The sequence below is a fragment of the Danio aesculapii genome, chromosome 24, assembly GCF_903798145.1.
Source record: "Danio aesculapii chromosome 24, fDanAes4.1, whole genome shotgun sequence".
Taxonomy (NCBI): Eukaryota; Metazoa; Chordata; class Actinopteri; order Cypriniformes; family Danionidae; genus Danio; species Danio aesculapii.
Genome location: NC_079458.1, coordinates 286,246 through 304,349, shown reverse-complemented (window position 1 = coordinate 304,349; position 18,104 = coordinate 286,246). Strand labels below are relative to the sequence as shown.

Sequence of the window (18,104 nt, the reverse complement as noted above, 5' to 3'; positions counted from 1 at the left end):
GCGTTTCTCCAAACATCCTGATTCTCACTGCATTATACCTGAGCTGCCAAACTCCACTCATCTGCCGGATTACAGCGACACTGAGAGACTGAAACACTCCTCATCATCATCATCATCATCATCAGTCCCGATCTCACTTTACTGTAGGAGTTATTTACAGTGGCTTTGTGTCTGTTTCTAGTCTAAATATCTGAAAACTCTTAAATCGAGAAGCATTTTCTAGACCAGCACTAAACACGCTCTTGTTTTCAGAAATAATGAGTCAAAATGAAGAGAGAGTCTATTTAAAACAAGCTAAATAATCTGCAGACAGACCCTAGCAATCAGTCACATTACCAGAGCAACATAGCAACCACTTAGCATCACCCTAGCAACCATCATGCCCACCCTAGTAACCAAAGTAGAACTGACCCAGACAATTCCTAGCAATCAATCAAGTTACCAGAGCAACATATCAACTCATTAACAGCGCCCTAGCAATCATCCTGAGCACCATAGTAACCTTTGACACTGACACACATTAGAATCAATCAGGTTACCGGGGCAGCGTAGCAACTCTTTATCAACATCCTAGCAACCTTCCTGACCACCTTAGTAACCATAGTCTTGACATACACACATTAGAATCAATCAGATTACCAGGGCAATGTAGCAACCACTTAGCAACACCCTAGCTACCACCTTGACCACCCTGGTAACCGTAGTTTTGACACTGACACACATTAGAATCAAGTAACCAGGGCAACATAGCAACTCCTTAGCAACATCCTAGCAACCATCTTGACCACCCTAATAGATAGATTTGACCCAGACACAGAGAGAGAGAGAGAGAGAGAAAGATGGAGGCTGGTCAGCAGATGGTCAGTGTGTGTGTGTGTGTGTGTGTGTGTGTGGGCCACTAACCAGCAGCCACAGATTATTACTGTTCATTCAGCAGATGCTTCAGCTACACCTCCATCCATCCATCCATCCATCTATTGTTCTATCTGTCTGTCTGTGCTTCATCACTCCATCATTCATCCTTTGCTTTTTTATTAGTGCATTTCTCTTTATTTGCTGCTCTTTATTGGTTGTTTGGTTCCATCATCCGCCTTCTCTATATTTTCTTGTATTTGTTTTCTTTTATTTGTCTTTTATTGCTCATTTCTCTTCTTTATCCCTCCATCATTACATCCTTTTATCTTGATGCATGTTCTTCTGTTTCCCTGCATCCCTCTTCCATTATCACTGTTTTATGCTGTTTTTACACATTTTCTTCTCCATTTCTTGCATTTTTCTCTTTTCTTTTTCTTTTATTGCTCTGTTCATCCATCTATTTCACTCTTTTTATTCTCTTCTTTTTTTCTATTTTCTTGCATGTTTTCCCCTTTCCTTTTCGTTTATCGTTCTGTCGTTCTTTTCTTTTCCTGCTTTTCCTGCTCTATATGTCCTTTTTCCATTTTCTTTCTTTTTTCATTTTCTTCTTTTATCTTTCCTTTCTTTGCTTTATCCCTCCATCATCCATCCTTTGCGTTTTAAGTCTTTTTCTTAATGCATTCTCTCTTTATTTGCTTTGTTTAATTCCTTTAATCACTCCATCTCCATATTTTCTTGCACCTTGTCTTATTTATCTTTCCGTTCTTTGCTTTATCCCTCCATCATTACGTCTTTATTTTAATGAATTTTCTTCTATTTCCTGCATTTCTGTTTCATTTATCACTCCATCATCTGCCTTCTCGTTTTCTGCCTTCCTCTATTTACTTTTCTTTGTCTTTTATCATTTCTTTCTGTCGTTTATCACTCTTTCATCATCAATATTTTTCTTCATGCATTTTTTTTTTCTTTTTTATTGCTCTGTTCATCCATCTCTTCTTTTATCCATTTTCTTGCATGTTTTTTCCTTTTCTTTTATTGTTCTGTTGTTTATCACTCTATCACTCCTTCATCCGTCTTTTCTTTTCCTGCTTTTCTCTGTCATTTATCACTCCATCCATCCATTTATTCCTGCCTTTTTATTCTCCATTTTCTTGCATTTTCACTCTTTTTTTCTTTTATTGTTCTGTTCATCCATGCATTCATCATTTTCTTTTCTTTTCTTTCTTTTATTGAAGTGTCCTTTATCATTCTATCACTCCATCCATTCAGTTTCCTGCATTATCTCACCATTTCTTTTCATTTTCTCTTTCTTTTTCTTCATTTTCTTTTATCTTTCTGTCATTTCTATCATTTCATCATCCATTCATTCCATTGTCTGCCTTTTGTCTTCATGCATTTGTTTTTCCATTTCCCTGTATTTTCTTTCTTCTTTATTTCTTTAATTCTCTCTATCCACCATCACTCCATCATCCATCCTTTTTTTTCACGCTTTTGTCGTTTATCATTCTATCACTCAATTCATCCCTTTATTTTTCTGCATTTTATTTCCATTTCTTTACATTTTTCTGTCTTTTTGTCATAGCTCTGTTGGTTCCATCATCCATTCATTTCATTTTGTTCTTTCTGTTTCTTTAGTTCTATCTTTTAATCCTCTATCCCTCGTTCTCCTGTTTATATTGTTTCCTCTTCTCCTTCAGCATCTGTCCATCAATCATGTCCAGCCTTTATTCAGATGATTTCAAGTTCATTTGTAGTAAATCTCTGCTCATCTGAATATGAATGATCATGCTTTGCTCTGGTGATCTCTGCTGATATCACGATGATGATGATGATGATGATGATGATGATGATGATGATGATGATGATGATGATGATGATTTCTGGGCTTCATTGACAGCGTTTGATTGATTTCTGCATTGCATTAAGTGGTGTGTGTGTGTGTGTGTGTTGTCTGAAGGTGAAGGAAACTGTATCCGCTGAGCTCTTTGAGTCTATAAATCAGTCGTGACAGCAGCATCACAGTCATCAGATGATCGATCACATTCAGTCTGAAACACTGCAGAGTTCTGGCCTTCTGGACTCTCACACTAAAGATTCTAACTATTTATCTAGCTTCATATGTTTACTGTTATTTTATTTCTAAAAAGAAATGAATCAGTGAAAAAGATGGCAGTGTGCCCTGGTCACTGGTTCAAGCCTCAGCTGGGTCAGTGTGTGTTTCTGTGTGGAGTTTGCATGTTTCCTCCTGGTGCTCTGGTTTCCATGTTTTCCATTCAACATACATTATTCCAGCATTTGCATTCATTTATAAATAAGAAATAGTTGATCTGACACTATGATTGACTTACATAATTTGTCTGTATATATATTTATTGTATTGAAAGTGTTTTGAGTGTTAAACTGTGTTTGTTAGAGTGACTGGCTGTGTTTGGAGGTTCACTGAAGGTCAGTCCTGATAAAGGATCATCCTCATTGATCCGCTCATCTGAAGCGTCTCGCTGACATTAATGTGAGCACAGCACACTCCTCTGACAGGAAGTGACATGCTCAGCTTCCTGTGACCTTCAGTATTAGTGTCTCATTTGAGAGGAAGCTGTCAATAGTTTACAGTAAACTGAATCCATTATTAATCTGAAATAATGCTTTAATTGATTCTGTTCAAATCTGTTAAATCTTTTAAACCATAACAGAGTTGACGGTGACAGAGTTGACGGTGACAGGTTGTGACTGTGACAGGTTGTGACTGTGACAGGGTTTGATGGTGACTGTGACCGGGTTAGAGGTGACAGGGTTTGACATGACAGGGTTTGACGGTGACAGTTGACAGTGACAGGTTGTGACTGTGACAGGGTTTGATGGTGACGGTGACCGGGTTTGAGGTAACAGGGTTTGACTGTGACAGGGTTTGATGGTGATGGTGACTGGGTTTGAGGTGACAGGGTTTGATGGTGACGGTTGACGGTGACAGGTTGTGACTGTGACAGGGTTTGATGGTGACAGGGGTTGACGGTAATGCTGACAGGGTTTGACTGACAGTTGACGATGACAGGGTGTGATGGTGATGGGGTTTGATGTGACAGGGTTTGATGGTGACCGGGTTTGTCGGTGACGGGGTTTGACAGTGATGGCGACAGGGTATGACGGTGACGTGGTTTGACAGTGACAGTTGACGATGACAGGGTGTGACGGTGACAGGGTTTGACGGTGACAGGGTTTGACGGTGACTGGGTTTGACGGTGATGGTGACCGGATTTGATGTGACAGGGTGTGATGGTGTAAGGGTTTGACGGTGACTGGGTTTGACAGGGATGGTGACCGGATTTGATGTGACAGGGTGTGACGGTGACAGGGTTTGACCGTCACTGGGTTGATGGTAACGGAGTTTGACGATAATGGAGTTAACAGCAACAGTTAAATGTCCTGTTTCTCAATAACAGAGTTGACATTTTTGTTCTTTAGTGTGTTTTGTATATTATTTTATTTTGTATATTGTGTGTGCCTGTGTTGTGTATGTTGTGTGTTTTTTTTGTGTGTATTCGCATGGCTGTGAATGCTTGTTTGTTTTTTGTATATTGTTGTATTTGTGTGTGTTGTGTTTTGTATATTATGTGTGTGTGTGTGTGTGCGTGTGTGCGTGTGTGTGTGTGTGTGTGCGTGTGTGCGTCCGTGTGTGTGTGTGTGCGCTGCTCTTTTTTTTTGTCCTGCAGTGTTGATGTTGTGCTGCGACTCTAATGCTCCTGGACGGCGTCGACTCTCATCCTCGTCTGCTGATGATCTGAAGAAACACACACTGTCAGACGGAGATACACAACCACAATCAGCTCACAGCGTCACACACACACTTACACACTAATACACACATTTACACACACACACACACACACATTCTAAGTAACTGTGTATTCAGATGTGATTTTGAGATGTTGATGTCTGGAGAACATGCATGACTGAATATCTGCAATGTGTGTGTGTTCTGTGTGAATGCCTGCAGCACATGTTTATTCCAGATTTCAGCACATCTCAGTGTTAATACTGAACCAGTGATGCTTGCTTACTTTACTCAACTCTTATTCTTGTTCTCCGGTTTTATCATACACACACACATGCACGCACACACACTCTTTCAAACACACACTCTCTGTTTCAGTCACACACACACACACACACACACACACACACACACACACACACACACACACACACACACACACACACACACACACAAATTCAGACGCACTCACACTTTCTCTTTCACAATCTCTTACACACAAGAGGTGTGTGTGTGTGTGTGTGTTTCTCTGCTGTGTACAAATCAGTGGAGTGTAAAAGTATAAATGAATCATCTGCAAGGATGTTTAGAGAGTGTGTTTGCATGTGTGTGTCATTAACATTCGAACACTTCTAAACTCATCAGACACACACACACACACACACACACACACACACACACACACACACACACACACACACACACACACTATGCTAAACCTGCAGTGTAGAAACGAGGAGTGAAACACACGTTGTGTCCATTACTGCTCCGCAGGAGACGCCGCATCAACACACTGATTATCAATACGTGTCAGATTTTCTGCAATTATTTTTAAGCAAAAGAGCCGATTATTAAAGAGTCCCGTGTCTGCAGTCGGCCTCGATTTACAGCTGGATATCAGTTTACTCAGTCTGGAAGCTTCTCAGAGGAAGAGCGGTGGTGTTATGTGGGATATAAACGTGGAGCTTTCAGAAATTTACGCAGCAGAGTTATAATTTGATTTCTCTCAGTGTGGTTAATGATGATAACGCTCAGATTAGATTAGTGCAGATCAGTTTCATACAGTCAGAATAATCACTGATACTTTAATTGAAGGAGTGTTTATAAGACTGCCATTGAAGCTTCATAATCCAGGCACATGTGAATGAGGTGTTATGCATGCTTATAGCAACTGTCGGTCGTTCGTTTATTTTCTTCTCAGCTTAGTCCCTTTATTCATCAGGGGTCGCCACAGCGGAATGAACCACCAACTATTCCAGCATATGTTTTACACAGCGGATGCTTTTCCAGTTGCAACCCAGTACTGGGAAACACCCATACACACTCATTCACACACACACACACACTCGTACACTCCGGCTAACTTAGTTGATCAGTTCCCCTATAGCGCATGTGTTTGGACTGTGGGGGAAACCGAAGCACCCGGAGGAAACCCACACCAACACGGGGAGAACATGCAAACTCCACACAGAAACACCAACTGACCCAGCCGGGACTCGAACCAGCGACCTTCTTGCTGTGAGGCCACAATAGAATAGAAACACAATATGAGTAGAAAATAAGCACATATGCTGGGCATGATCCTTATATCATGAAGCGGGCAGAGTTTACTACTGAACTAGAGTATATTAGCCTGTCATCGAGGCGGTACATACTGTTACAGCTGTTACACTACATGATAAATACTAGCGTATAGAAGCATAGTATAAATACTTGAGTTAAACTGTTGTAGTAATTATATTGTTGCTGTAGTACAACACTACTGTAGTAATAAATAGTTCAATAGGCTTCAGTTTTCTACACTATAATTAAACACCATCACAGTACACCTCAGTTTACACTAATGGTACAGCATTTATTACAGTTTATTAATTTACTCTAGTACAGTATTCTGCAGCGTTCACATTATCCACTTTACTGTCTGCTTCAGGAGCGTGTTTATTATAAACGACTATAGTATTAGTCCAGACATAACCAAATAACAGATGAACACACACAGAAGCGTGGACTCTGCAGTATTATTGATTGATTGATTGATTGATTGATTGATTGATTGATTGATTGATTGATTGATTGATTGATTGATTGATTGATTGATGTAAGGGGGAAAGTTCTCCACAGTAATGAGGGTCTAGTTTTGTAGCAGGGCTGCATTTCTGTTTTGTTCTGTCGATGAGCTTACCATCATCAAACATTCACCACTGCTGCACATCTCCATGTTCACGTCACGCTTGTTTAACAGCAGTGAAGACTTTATTATGGGAGAGTTCATGGCAGGGTGTGTTATTAATATTCTCCTGGATGTTGTATAAGTGTGGTGGTGTTTGTGTCTGATTTAGATTAGACACATGAACATATTTCTACTTACAGCTAGACCTGTACATAATCTGTATTGGTGCTGTCAATCAATGATCGTATTCAAAAGAGTTTATACACGTGTGTGTTGAATAAATGTTCATTAAATGCTGCCTTTTCTTCTGTTTTTCAGACAGTTTCTGGAACTTTCCCCCCTTTATGAGCTAAAACTTTTGTTAGTCTGTTCGGCTTTTCTTATTTTGGCCGATTTAAACGATTATAAACAACAGAAAACAGAAACAGTGATATTCTGACAGCGATTCTAATGTAGAAGAATCACTTTTCTACCCTCCATCTGAGTCTCACACGTCATCACTGACGTCATGTGAAAACAACCTGTACTAAATACACTTTCAACCATAGAAAAACAAAGGAAACCTATGCAATGTCCCCACAATTCACAAAAACAAACCTGTGTGTGTTTCAGAGCGTAATGTGGACAGTCTCCAGCAGGCTCTGCATCAGTCGGTCTTCCTCTCCGCCATGTCTGCGCACCCGAGCCGGGACCTGCCGCTGTGCTGGGATCAGCACTGTAAACTCCTGCCTGGAGTCTCCGGCGTTCAGGCCAGCCGCGTCACACACTGGAGTGTAGAGGAGGTGACAGACGCACAACATCATCATCATCATCATCAACACATACACTTAACACACAGACATACACAAATGCGCTTCATTGAGCAGCTACTGATAAGCTTGGGCGTAGATTTGCTCTTAAAATCCTCATGAAATCAAAACCATACTGATGTTGTTAGCTCACACTGCTAGTGTTGTGCTGGACAGTTCATCTGTGTGAAATCTAAAAACTCACTTCCTGTTTGTTTTCAGTTAACTTGTCAGATGATCTTAGTTTTTGGGCGTGGCTAACATACTTAGCCACACCCCTCCAGCTGTCAGTTTTGACAACAAACAGAAATGTTGAAGAGGAGGAGGAGTCTGTTAGGTTGTAATATCTCTTCCCCTAACCCTTTCCCCATCCGTCTGAATGACACGCCTATTTTATTACATCCAATCAGCTCGCAGTAAAAAAAACAAGCCACGCCCACTGTTTTTTCATTTAATATTTAGTTCTCTAGGAACTGCATCACAATGTGAAACATAAATGGTCTCAGCGTCCGGTTCATGCAGACTTTAAACATGAAGAAAGGCTTTAAACACTTAATAATATGAATAATAATTAATGAAGCACATTAGATGCTGCAAAAGTCAGCTTACATGACTGAAGTCACGCTCGGAGGAGATTTATAGAAATTTAGAGAGGCGTGTGACAATCGCTTTATCCTGATTATTGTTGTTCATTATCATCCAGAATTAAAACTGAATTTCAGTGAATTTGTACAGCCTTGAGTAATGTTATAGTGGACTGGAAATGAACTAGGTTTAGGTAAAAATTAAAAAAGGTTGATAAAATGCTTCTGATAAAGCGCTGTGAGTTTGCCTGCAAGCTTAATAATCTAGTTTCTCTGTGAAATAAGTTTATTGGCAGCACGGTGTCTCAGTGGTTAGCACTGTGGCCTTGTAACAAGAAGGTCTCTGGTTCGAGTCCCAGCTGGGTCAGTTGGTGTTTCTGTGTGGAGTTTGCATGTTCTCCCCGTGTTGGTGTGGGTTTCCTCCGGGTGCTCCGGTTTCCCCCACTGTCCAAACACATGCGCCATAGGGTAATTGATGAACTAAATTGGCCGTAGTGTATGAGTGTGTGTGTATGGGTGTTTCCCAGTACTGGGTTGCGACTGGAAGGGCACCCGCTGTGTAAAACATATGCTGGGTAAGTTGGCGGTTCACAGCTTTTATTCTAATGATGTGATGTGCATCAGCCAATGGGAGCACAGCTGCTGTTGGTCATGTGAGTAGTGTCTGCATGAGCTCCAGTGTTCAGTCGCCGTTTGTGTTTGTCATGCTAATGTCGGCCTGCGGAGGTGAAACTGAGCCTCTTTCGCTGTTGTCACGGTAACCAGGTGCGGCTGAAACTCTGACCCCGAGTCATGAGGATGAACAGAGCGCAGAGATAAACACACAATGCAAAACTGTGTCAATATCAGCTGCGCAGGCTCTCAAGGGCCCAGCGGTAAACGGGTCAGCTGCTGACAGAGTGACTGTTGATGGACACACACTGATATTCAATATATCATGCAAATAAACCTGCACAGTATTGATATTGTGTTCACGTCAAAATAAAGTGAATAATTATTTATTATTTCCATTTTCAGACTGGTTTTTATGAATTTTCAGATTGGGTTTGTGGTGGTATTCATAATGCTTGGAGATTTAATTGGTTAATTAGCTTAATAGTTTATATTTTTACATAAATCTGGTGTACTTTATGCTGAAATATTGATTTAAAATTCTGTATTTATAGTCCTGTTGTGCATTAATACTATCCACTACACTAGTTAACATTAGTCAATTCAACTAAACTTATAAAAGCTTTCATTAATCTTAGTTTACCTTAATTTCTTAGTTAATCATACTTGTAATGTATATTATAAATTGTAATTGATTTATCAAATGGAGTGAATAAACTGATCAAATTCTGTTGTATTTTAATCCAGTATTAACATAGTAGCTGTAATAAAGCAGGCTTTTGCTGACTGTTGATTTTAATGCATTAACTGACATTTACTGTGTTAATAGCACTTGTAAAGCGTTTCCTATTCTACTTTATAATCTTTTGCAATTTAATTTAGTTGAAGCATTTATTTATTCAAAATGTATATCAAGAGTAAGCAAGAAATATAAGTATTTTTGGGTATTATAGCTGTTAAAATAGCCTTTTTGCAGCTTAAGTTAATATCATTATACTACCATATCATGCAATTCAGCAATTAATTTCCACTGAAGATTAACAGATGATGTCACTTTTATTTGAGCAGAAATGCATAGAAAAGCACTACTCTATATATCTTTTTAAGTCATTTGAGTGCTAATATCCAGTGTGGCTTCTAAATAAGCATCTTACTGCGGTACAGAGTGTTCAGAGCTGTGTTTGTATGAGTGAAAGCTCTTTACTGCGCTTTACCCTGCTTTACTCACAGCTGAGCAGAAAGCAGCGCTCAGCACTTTACGCTGGTGTATTAACAGGATTTACACGCCGTTATTCATCAGTAAACGCCCGCGCTGAAGGCCTGTTTGTTTATGTGGAATTGAGTCCCAGTTGATGGCGTCAGTGCTGTGTGTTTATGGAGAATAATGATCAGTGTTTACTTGCAGTGCAATCTGATTATTAATGACACCTACAAGGTCAAGTGCAGAGGGATCATTCATTTTCAGAGGTGTGAAGTGTCTGATCCGGCTTTGTTTGGTGGAACTTATTGAATCTTACTGACTTTACATGAGTCCTGTTCATTTAGAACACCTTAGCAACCGCATGACATTGTACTGAAAGCTTCTCAGAATGCCATGGTAACCAAATTATAACACAATTAAAGCTTCTTAGAACACCATGGCAACCAAATGGCAACACACTTGAAGCTTCTAAGAATGCCATGGTAACCAAATATTAATGTACTGAAAACCTATAAGAACACCTCAGCAACCATATGGCAACATACAGAAAATCTCTTAAGAATTCCATAGCAACCAAAGCTTCAAACAATACCATGGCAACCAAATGGCAACATGCTGAAAGCTTCTAAGAATGCCATGGCAACCAAATATCAACATAGTGAATGTCTATCAGAAGACCCTAGTAACCACATGGCAACATACAGAAAACCTCTCTCAGAATGCCATAACAACCAAAGCTTCAAACAATACCATGGCAACCATATAGCAGCATGCTGAAAGCTTCTAAGAATTCTATAGCAACCAAATTCTAACCTGCTGAAAGCTTTTAAGAACGCCATGGCAACCAAATGGCAACATGCTGAAAGCTTCTAAGAATGCCATGGCAACCAAATTATACCATAATTAAAGCTTCTTAGGACACCATGGCAACCAATTGGCACCATGAAGAAAGCTTCTAAGGACGCCATGGCAAACAAATGCAACATGCTGAAGACTTCTAGGACTGCCATGGCAACCAAAAATCAACATAATGAAAGCCTATCAGAACACCCTAGCAACCACTTGGCAACATGCTGAAGACTTCTAGGAATGCCATGGCAACCAAATATCCACATAGTGAAAGCCTCTCAGAATGCCATAGCAACCAAAGCTTCAAACAATACCATTGGAACATATAGCAGCATGCTGAAAGCTTCAAAGAAATCCCTAGCAACCAAATTCTAACCTACTAAAAGCTTCTAAGAACGCCATGGCAACCTAGTTATAACACAATTAAAGCTTCTTAGAACACCATAGCAACCAAATGGCAACATGCTGAAAGCTTCTAAGAACACATTGGTAACCAAATATCAATGTACTTCAGAACACTCTAGCAACCTCATGGTAGCATACATAAAGCCTCTCCGAACACTATGGCAACCAAATGGCAGTGTGCTGAAAGCTTCAAACATTACCATGGCAACCATATAGCAACATGCTGCAAGCTTCTGAGAATTCCATGGCAACCAAATGGCAACATGCTGAAAGCTTCTAAGAATGCCATGGCAACCTAATATCAATGTACCGAAAGCCTATCAGAACACCCTAGCAACCACATGGTAACAAGCGGAAAGCCTCTCAGAATGCCATAGCAACCAAAAGGCAACATACTGAAAGCTTCTAAGAATTCCATAGCAACCACTTGGCAACATATTGGAAGACATGGCAACACCCAGCGACCTGCACGTAACACTGGTGATTCTCAGGGGGGGTGTGTGTGTGTGTGTGTGTGTGTGTGTGTGTGTGTGTGTGTGTGTGTGTGTGTGTGTGTGGCGCTGAGATGGCTGACTGTGGCTTGAACTCTTTTAACTGTGGAAAAGCCATTAGCATATCTCTCTCTCTCTCACACACACACACACACACACACACAGACACACACACACACACACACACACACACACACACACACACAGAGACAGAATGGACGTGACCTGAACAGTGCGGTGCGTTCTGAACATCTTCTGGGCACAGCTCAGTGTGTGTGTGTGTGTGTGTGTGTGTGTTCTATTCCTGTGCTGTATGAAAGCCGCATCGATCCAGGCAGAATATAGATCCAGTGTTTCTCCTCCAGCTCTTCTAGAACACTCTGATGCTAATGTAGAAAGAGAGAGGTGTGTGTGTGTGTGTGTGTGTGTGTGTGTGTGTGTATACAGTAATCACTCCAGCGTCCCCTGCAGAATCACAGCTTAATGAAATCTGCGCACACTCATTACAGACACACACACATCTTCATTAGCAGGAACACACAGGCCTGACGGATGCAGGAAACCTGTGTGCGTGTGTATGTGCGTGTGTATGTGCGTGTGTATGTGCGTGTGTGTGCGTGTGTGTGCGTGTGTGTGCGTGTGTGTGTGTGTGTGTGTGTGTGTGTGTGCGCCTGTGTGTGTGTGTGTGTGGTGCTCTTCCTCTAGTTGTAGAGTGTAAGAGTTTCTCTTCTTCTTGTGGATCTCTCAGTGCTGTTCTCCAGTCTCCGCTCGGGTTATTCTTAGCTGCAGTGTGTTTCTGGATTTCCCTCAGTGTTTCCGTCCGACAGCTCAGAGTGTGTGTGTGTGTGTGTGTGTGTTTCTCTGTAAACACTGCAGGAGAATAACACACTGCTGACGCTGCACAAAAGCTGAAAACTGTGTTCAAAAACACTCTGATGACCTGCAGAGCGCACGCGCACACACACACACACACACACGCACACACACACACACACACACACACACACACACTCTTACACACACATACACACACACTGAGAGACCATCGTCATCATCAGTTACTGCAGGAGACACACACGACACACAAACAAACACAGAGACCCACACGCACACACACACACACACACACTGAGAGACCATCGTCATCATCGGTTACTGCATGAGACACACTCGAACACACAAAGAAACACACATGACACAAACTCACACACACACCCGGACATCATGCACACACACGCATTAACATACACACATACTGAAACACAGATGCTGACTGACACATCAGACACTGACATAACATTACACACACACAAACTTACACTGACGAAACATTACACACACACACACACACACACACATACACAGAGATCACAGACACTGACATCACACACACAGACATAATATTACGCACACACTTACACACATGTTGAATTTCACACACACACTCTTGAAGGCAGCTTTTCAACCTCGATGTATTACATTGAAACACTGTTTAGATATTTATATTACATCAGTTTTAAAATCTGTGTGTGTGCGTGTGTGTGTGTGTGCGTGCGTGTGTGTGTGTGTGTTTCAGGTGGCTGATTTCATCCATTCTTTACCCGGCTGTGAGGAACAGGCCAAGCAGTTCAGAGAAGAGGTATCGTATTGTGTGTGTGTGTGTGTGTGTGTGTGTGTGTGTGCATGTGTGTGCGTGCGTATGTGTGCTTGCGTGTGTGTGTGTGTGCGCGCACATGTGTGCACGTGCATGTGACTGTGTGTGTGTAATTGGTTGATTGACTGATTAATTGTTTGATTTGATTTGATTAGATTTGATTAGATTGACGGATTGATAGTTTGATTTGATTGATGATTTGATTAAATTAGATCGATTGATTTGATTGATTGATTTCCAGCAAATCGACGGGAAAGCGTTTCTCCTGTTGACGCAGCGCGACATCGTGAAGATAATGAGTGTGAAGCTCGGCCCCGCCCTCAAGATCTACAACTCCATCCTGATGTTCAAACACGCCGAGGACAACCAATCAGCAGCCGGCGACACGTGAAGACGACCAATCAGCAGCTGGCAAGATGAAGCTGACCAACCACAACCCTGTGTGCATGTGTGTTTGTGTGTGTGATTGTGTGTGTGTATATGTGTATGAGAGAAAGGGAGCATTTCTTTGCGTGTGTGTGTGTGTGTGTGTGTGTGTGTATGAGTGTCTACTGTACGCTGCATTCCTCCAGCACTCGTGGCCGTCGCTAGTTGTCTTGCGTCCGCCGCTAGCGCTCTTCAGGTTTACTCTCAGTGAGCCGCTCTGCCTTCTGCTGCACGACAATCAACACAACACATCAGGGCTCACACACACACACACACACACAGAGACACTCTCACACATATACACTCACACGGTGCTACAACACAGACTACAGGATGAGTGTGTGAGTGTATGTGTGTGTGAGGAAGTGTGTTAGAGAGTGAGAGTATGTGTCTGGTGAATGTGTGAACGAATATCTGTGTGAGTATTAGAGAGTGTGTGACTTTCGGGAGCGAGTGTGTATGGGAAAATGTGTGTGTGTGGGGTGAATGTGTGTGTGTGTGTGTGTGTGTGTGTGTGTGTGTGTGTGTGTGTGTGTGTGTGTGTGTGTGTGTTACTAAGTGAACAGTTCATCCCATAATAATCACTCTGTGGTCATGTTTCTCTGTGGTTAATGTCATTTAGTGGAGCTGCAGAAACACACACACACACACACACACACAGCTGAAGTGTCTCTCTGTTATTGTGTGTGTGTGTGTGTGTGTGTGTGTGCGCAGTCAGGATGATGAACTCTATTCTTCCTCCTGTTCTTCAGTTTCTCCTCTGTTTTCTTCAGTTCTGTCTGTTTTCCTGCTGAATCTCCTTATTTATTGTGCAAACTCGCCGCCTGTTTTGCACAGTGAAGGATAATAATTATAATGTTGTACATGATCGTTTTCAAATGCCAAAAGGATATGTTTTAAATGGAAGAGTGTTTATTTTTGTGAGCTATTGCACAGAGTTAAAGGAGTCCCCGTTTGTGTTTAATGAGAGTAAATGTGTGTGTTATTCTGGGTTTGCATCAGGGGATTTTCTAATGATTATTTAAAGACTTGCTCTAAACGCAGACCATATATAAATATAAATATATATTTGCTATAAATCTTGACTTTTGAATGGGAGCGTGTCTCATGTTTATTTAATTTAGCCAAACGTCAGGAATGTACGCTCATCTGGAGTGTTTTTTATTCCTAGTTTTTGCGTTTCCCTCAGTTTTACCGCCAGATTAAAGGTGTTTGTGCCTGTTTTAGTTCCGAGTCCGTTCCTCCATATACATATATAGACATATATGATTGATTTATTGATCAGATGCTCTGTACATATTTATAAACCCTTTCTAAAGCTCACTTTGTACATCAAAATTCACCTAGTCACCCTAATAAACAGAGCAAACTCACCAACGCTGTGCGCATTTCTTCTGTTTACACCTCTTTAAAGGATTTAAATACAGCTGATCCTTTGCATTTAACATAACAATGTAAAAAAGGTCAGACAGATTTCTAGACAAGCACAAAATATTGTCTTGTTTTCAGAAAGGAGTCAAAATTAAGTGAGTTTTCCTTAAATTAAAACTATATGGTTTTTTTCCAAGTTTTATACAAGATTACAGGTGATTTTTGGCTCAAGACATGAAAAAACATGACTAAAATGTAAACGTAATCTAAATGTAGTCAGATTACATCACCATAAATGTTATCCAAATGTAATCAGGTTATGTCACTATTAAAGTAATCTAAATGTAATCCAAATGTAATCAGATTACCTCACCTTAAATGTAATCCAAATGTAATCAGGTTACATCAGAATTAAAGTAATCTAAATGTAATCCAAATGTAATCAGATTACCTCACCTTAAATGTAATCCAAATGTAATCAGGTTACATCAGAATTAAAGTAATCTAAATGTAATCCAAATGTAGTCAGATTAAGTCACCATAAAAGTAATCTAAATGTAATCCAATTGTAGTCAGATTATCTAACCTTAAATGTAATCTAAATGTAATCCAATTGTCACTATTAAAGTAATCTAAATGTAATTCAAATGTAGTTAGATGAACTAACCTTTAATGTAATCCAAATGTATTCAGATTACGTCACCTTAAAGGTAATCCAAATGTTCTCAGGTTACATCACTATTAAAGTAATCTAAATGTAATCCAAATGTAGTCAGATTGTCACCATAAAAGTAATCTAATGTAATCCAAATGTAGTCAGATTACCTTACCCTAAATGTAAAAAGGTTGTCACTATTAAAGTAATCTAAATGTAATTCAAATGTAATTAGATTAACTAACCTTTAATGTAATCCAAATGTAATAAGATTGTCACTATTAAAGTAATCCAAACGTAATCCAATTGTAGTCAAATTACCTCACTTTGAAAACAATCCAAATGTAATCAGATTATGTCACTATTAAAGTAATCTAAATGTAATTCAAATGTTGTCAGGTTACCTCACCTTAAATGTAATCCAAATGTAATCAGATTACGTCAATTTTAATCTAAATGTAATCCAAATGTAGTCAGATTACCTCACTTTAAATGCAAGTCAAATGCAATCAGATTACATTACTATCATAGTAGTATAAATGTAATCCAAATGTAGTCAGTTACCTCACTTTTAAAAATAATCCAAATGTAATCTTATTACTTCACTATCAAAGTAATGTAAATGTAAGCCAAATGTTGTCAGATTACGTCACCATAAAAAATAATCTAAATGTAATCCAAATGTAGTCCGATTACCTCAATTTAAAGGTAATCCAAATGTAATCTGGTTATGTCACTAATAATCTAAATGTAATCCAAATGTAGTCCGATTACCTCAATTTAAAGGTAATCCAAATGTAATCTGGTTATGTCACTAATAATCTAAATGTAATCCAAATGTAGTCAGATTACCTCACTTTAAATGTTATCCAAATGCAATCAGATTACATCACTATTAAAGTAATCTAAATGTAGTCAGATTAAGTCAACATAAAAGTAATCTAAATGTAATCCAAGTATAGTCAGATTACATCACCATAAATGTATAATCTAATATATTATATTATTTGTTCATGTAATTGGTAACAGTTTACAAATTCCGTTTTCTAAGTTATTCACCCATATGTTGTAATGAAAATGAATATGTAGAGTCCCTCATGCCAGCAGCTCCAAGACCTTGAATGACCTTCAGCCATCTGGATCTGATATACGGCTAAATCAATCACTTATGTTCTGCCAATCTATTTAATCCTTTGCTTTAAGTGACTGCGTCAGGTTTGGCTGTAAACGAGGAGCTGAATGTCTCTGATGATTGCTGAAGACTTGGAAACATCCTCACTTTAAAGGTGACCTATTATGCCACTTATTACAAGATGTAAAATAAGTCTCTGATGTTCCTCTGATGAGTGTGTGGTTTCAATTTCAGCTGAGAATAGCACACAAATAATGTTTTCTAACTCTGAAACTGACTCTTTTAGGCTTTGATTCCAATTGGGGCATTTTGGTAATTGTAGCTTTAAATTCAAAAGAGGGCGGAGCTACAAACGCCTGTGCATCACCATAGCGACAGATTGAAAACAAGACTGTCTGATAGAGTCAAACACTCTAATGGCTATTGGACAGACGGCTGCTTCTCACTCACGGCTGCTGTTTATGCTAATGAGGGAGAGATAGGCATTAGTGGGCGGGGCTTCCCCCTCTGATGTCACTTACAAAGGGAGAATGTCAATCAAAGTGTTTCTGTAGACTGTTTTTATCATGTGTGATTATAAAAAATACAATTAATTCATGTTAACCATTAGAGGCTGGAGATATTCACACACTGCTGACACACACAACTGGGTTTAAACCCCGCTTTAAAGTATTTTCTGCATAATAGGTCTGCTTTAAAAGCTGACCGTCCTAATGGAGCTCTTTGTGTCTCATCATGAGGGTGTAAACATTAGTAAACTAAAATGTTGACTCTTATGTAAAGTAGAATACTAAAGTCACTACTAATAAAGCTGGCATGACTTGTTATGGTGGTATCTAGCCCCAGACTATCGAGTGTCTAGTTTAGATTAGTTTACCTCTTAAGTTTTTAGTTTTTGCAAAATGTTGTTGTGACTCTTCATTTGTTCTGAGAATTTCCATCGGCCAGAGAAAATCCATCCCTTGAGATGTCTGTGGCCTCACGGAGGATCATGGGAGATTTTGTTGACCCTTAAACGCTGTGGGAACGAGCTGCTGTAGTGTTGTTGTGTGTCTGGGGGCGAGATGTCGGATCTTCAAAGCGTCTGCTGATTAAGCATCTCTCTGGATCTCCGGCCTCAACATTGTTAGTTTGCAGTGTTT

At 39.9% G+C, this 18,104-nt stretch overlaps 1 protein-coding gene across 2 annotated transcripts in view; it reads left to right on the top strand.

The window, feature by feature from the left end:
* LOC130218204 (lethal(3)malignant brain tumor-like protein 4) overlaps positions 1 to 15,181 on the top strand; it is a 64,580-nt gene extending 49,399 nt beyond the window's left edge. For both annotated transcript variants that reach the window (XM_056450333.1, XM_056450332.1), the window contains exons 18-20: positions 7,407 to 7,576; positions 13,301 to 13,363; positions 13,620 to 15,181. In XM_056450333.1, coding sequence (XP_056306308.1) covers positions 7,407 to 7,576; positions 13,301 to 13,363; positions 13,620 to 13,769 — 383 coding nt within the window. In that variant the 3' untranslated portion in view covers positions 13,770 to 15,181. The remainder of the gene's footprint in view (positions 1 to 7,406; positions 7,577 to 13,300; positions 13,364 to 13,619) is intronic.
* Positions 15,182 to 18,104: the final 2,923 nt, after the last annotated feature.